Source organism: Pinus tabuliformis, chromosome 8, assembly GCF_031772625.1.
Source record: "Pinus tabuliformis cultivar Carrire ecotype Pingquan chromosome 8, CPIR1, whole genome shotgun sequence".
NCBI lineage: Eukaryota > Viridiplantae > Streptophyta > Pinopsida > Pinales > Pinaceae > Pinus > Pinus tabuliformis.
This window is the reverse complement of record NC_142294.1, coordinates 1,392,300,389-1,392,302,757: the sequence shown is the minus strand read 5'-3', so window position 1 is coordinate 1,392,302,757 and position 2,369 is coordinate 1,392,300,389. Positions and strand designations below refer to the sequence as shown.

At 44.3% G+C, this 2,369-nt stretch overlaps 1 protein-coding gene across 1 annotated transcript; it reads right to left on the bottom strand.

The window, feature by feature from the left end:
* Window positions 1-665: 665 nt before the first annotated feature.
* LOC149240755 (uncharacterized) lies at window positions 666-1,628 on the bottom strand. Its single transcript, XM_089370302.1, has one exon. The coding sequence runs from the start codon at window positions 1,626-1,628 to the stop codon at window positions 666-668; it is 963 nt and encodes a 320-aa protein (XP_089226428.1).
* Between the last annotated feature and the right edge of the window lie 741 nt (window positions 1,629-2,369).

Genomic DNA, 2,369 nt, shown 5'->3' with positions numbered 1-2,369 from the left:
CTAGCTGCCGCATGCTCTTACAATACAACAATGACAGAGATAGATTCTCGTGGATAGCTGTTTGGAGTTGCTGCCATAGAAACCAGAAGACAAATCACCGAGAAGACAATTGATTGGATTCATTGGGTTGTTCGCTTCGCTGATTGAGGTGCTATAAGGCAATGGGCAGAGCATCGCACAAGGGCCAGAAGAATTCCCTGGGCATTGCATGTTCGTGCCAAAACATAAGAGCAACGATGCAGTCGATTGGAGGAAAGTAGCAATTATCCGCGACTACTTTGGAGATGCTGCTACTGAAGAGGAGAAGCTCCAACGCAGGCCCAATTTTTGCTTCACACAGATATACAAGTCGAGATTGCAGCCTTTCGGAGATGAGAAACTTTGATAATGATGTAAATGGGCTTCAGATTTGAGAGCAGAGTAAAAGTCAATACTGGCGCTGAGATGACATCTTGAAGGTCCTTTGTGGACGCTTGAAAAATAGGGCACCGATAGGAAACAGAGGCCATTGAAAGGAAGACTAACAGGAGATGAGAACAGGCCTGAAACCACAGTTTTGAATAGATTGATACTACAATGAGGTGAGATCCCGAAGAGCAGGGCATTGAGGAGTAGAATGATAACCCTAGGATCAATTAGGATAGGAAGCTCGATCAGCAGGAACATTAAGGAATGGAACAGGAGGATTCAATCGAATTGACCACCAACGATCTCTGTTTACAGAGGGAGCCAAGATTGGCCTCCATATCAGCTTGAGAGTTGAGGTCCCTTAATATGTGGAAGAAGGAAATTTTACTGAACTTGGGCAATAAGAGCCGAATTTTCTTTATAATAGTGGCTAAATGAACCTGATGGGGGGTCTTATGGGAGGTCAATGACTGGATGATAATTCTAGAATCTCCAAAGACAGAGACATAGAGGATATTTCTATTAATCGCCATATTCAGCCCCTGCCACAGTGCGAGAGCCTCCGCTCTGTTATTTGATTTGATGCCCAGACCCCAATGGAACCGCAATTCCGTTGAACCTCCAGGACGCAGAAGAACCCCACCACTGCCAGCAACCCCAGGGTTGCCTTTAGAGGCCCCATTGAAGAATAAACAATGATCATCCAAGGCCGATCTCCACTTGATAAACTCTAGTTCCTCCAGCCTAATCTCCCAGTTGGCATGGGCAATTGCAGTAGGAATGGACCTTTCCTTCAGATTCGGAACCAGTTCTTTAAGCCAATGCTCCTCCTCTTTGACCAGACTCATTTCACTCCTTGAGGAAATATTGGCTTCCAAAGCCTCGCCCAACAAAGCTTTGATTTTAGAAATAACTCTTGTAGCAGTGCAGCTTTCTCCTCTAAAAATTCTATTATTCCTCTCCAACCACAACTTCCAGCAGATGAATTTAGGGATCCACATCCAACTTGTTTTAAGAAGACTTTTTTTTGTGAGGCATAAGGGAGATAAGCTGGCCCAAGTTCGGAGCAGAGAAGGGATGCTGTCTGGGAGGTCAAGTTTAGCTGGTTCTAACATCAGTACTCCCCTCCAGACTACCAGAGTAAAGGGGCAAAGCAACAGCAGATGATTGGCAGTTTCTTCATCAGACAAGCAAATGGGGCACCTGGAAGGCCCTTCCATCCCTCGTCTACGCAGATTATCTCTGGTAAGAATGCTTTGGTGCGCAACAGTCCAATAGAAGAAGTCAATTTTGGGAAGAGAGGGGAAATCCCATATAAATTTCCATTACGCTGGGTCAGGAGGAGCATATGGGACAACCATAATTCTTTTATAACCTTCGGAAGCAGTTTAAGAGCCTGAAAGGGAACCCCAGCCTCTTTTGTCTTTAGAAGTGGCCTTTGAGGGAGATTTTCCTTGAAGCAGATCTAACAGTAATGAAGCTTCCCCCTGCAACATAAGGGGAACCTCCCCCAGATTCCAATAATCCCAGAGTCTATCGGGATCCTTCTTCCAGTTAGATATATCCCACAGAGTGTGCAGATTGCAGGACTGAAGCCAAGCTTTGATATTTGCTAGACCTTCCACTTGAATCAAAGGTTGATCACCCAGAATCGAGTCTTCCCAGATTTTGATTTTTCTCCCATTACCTGGGATCCAGTAGAGATAATGGCTGAATTGCTCCATAAAAGAACTGCAAAGATTGAAGATCAGAGATCCTTTTAAAGATCTTGGAGGCTTATCCAAGCATCTCAAGCGTTGCCCTTGGAAATATTTCTTCCAAATGACTCTTTTACTCCAGCTAGAGTTTCCAGAGACTAAATTCCACAGTATCTTGGATCCCTTTAATTTCTAAAGGGTAAGAGAACTAAATTCATAGATCTCATCGCTAACTTGTAATCACTTCAACTATTGCATAAGAGG

Coding starts and splice junctions, on each gene's coding strand:
- LOC149240755 (XM_089370302.1), bottom strand. CDS start 1,628: ATGGAAGGGCCTTCCAGGTGCCCCATTTGCTTGTCTGATGAAGAAACT.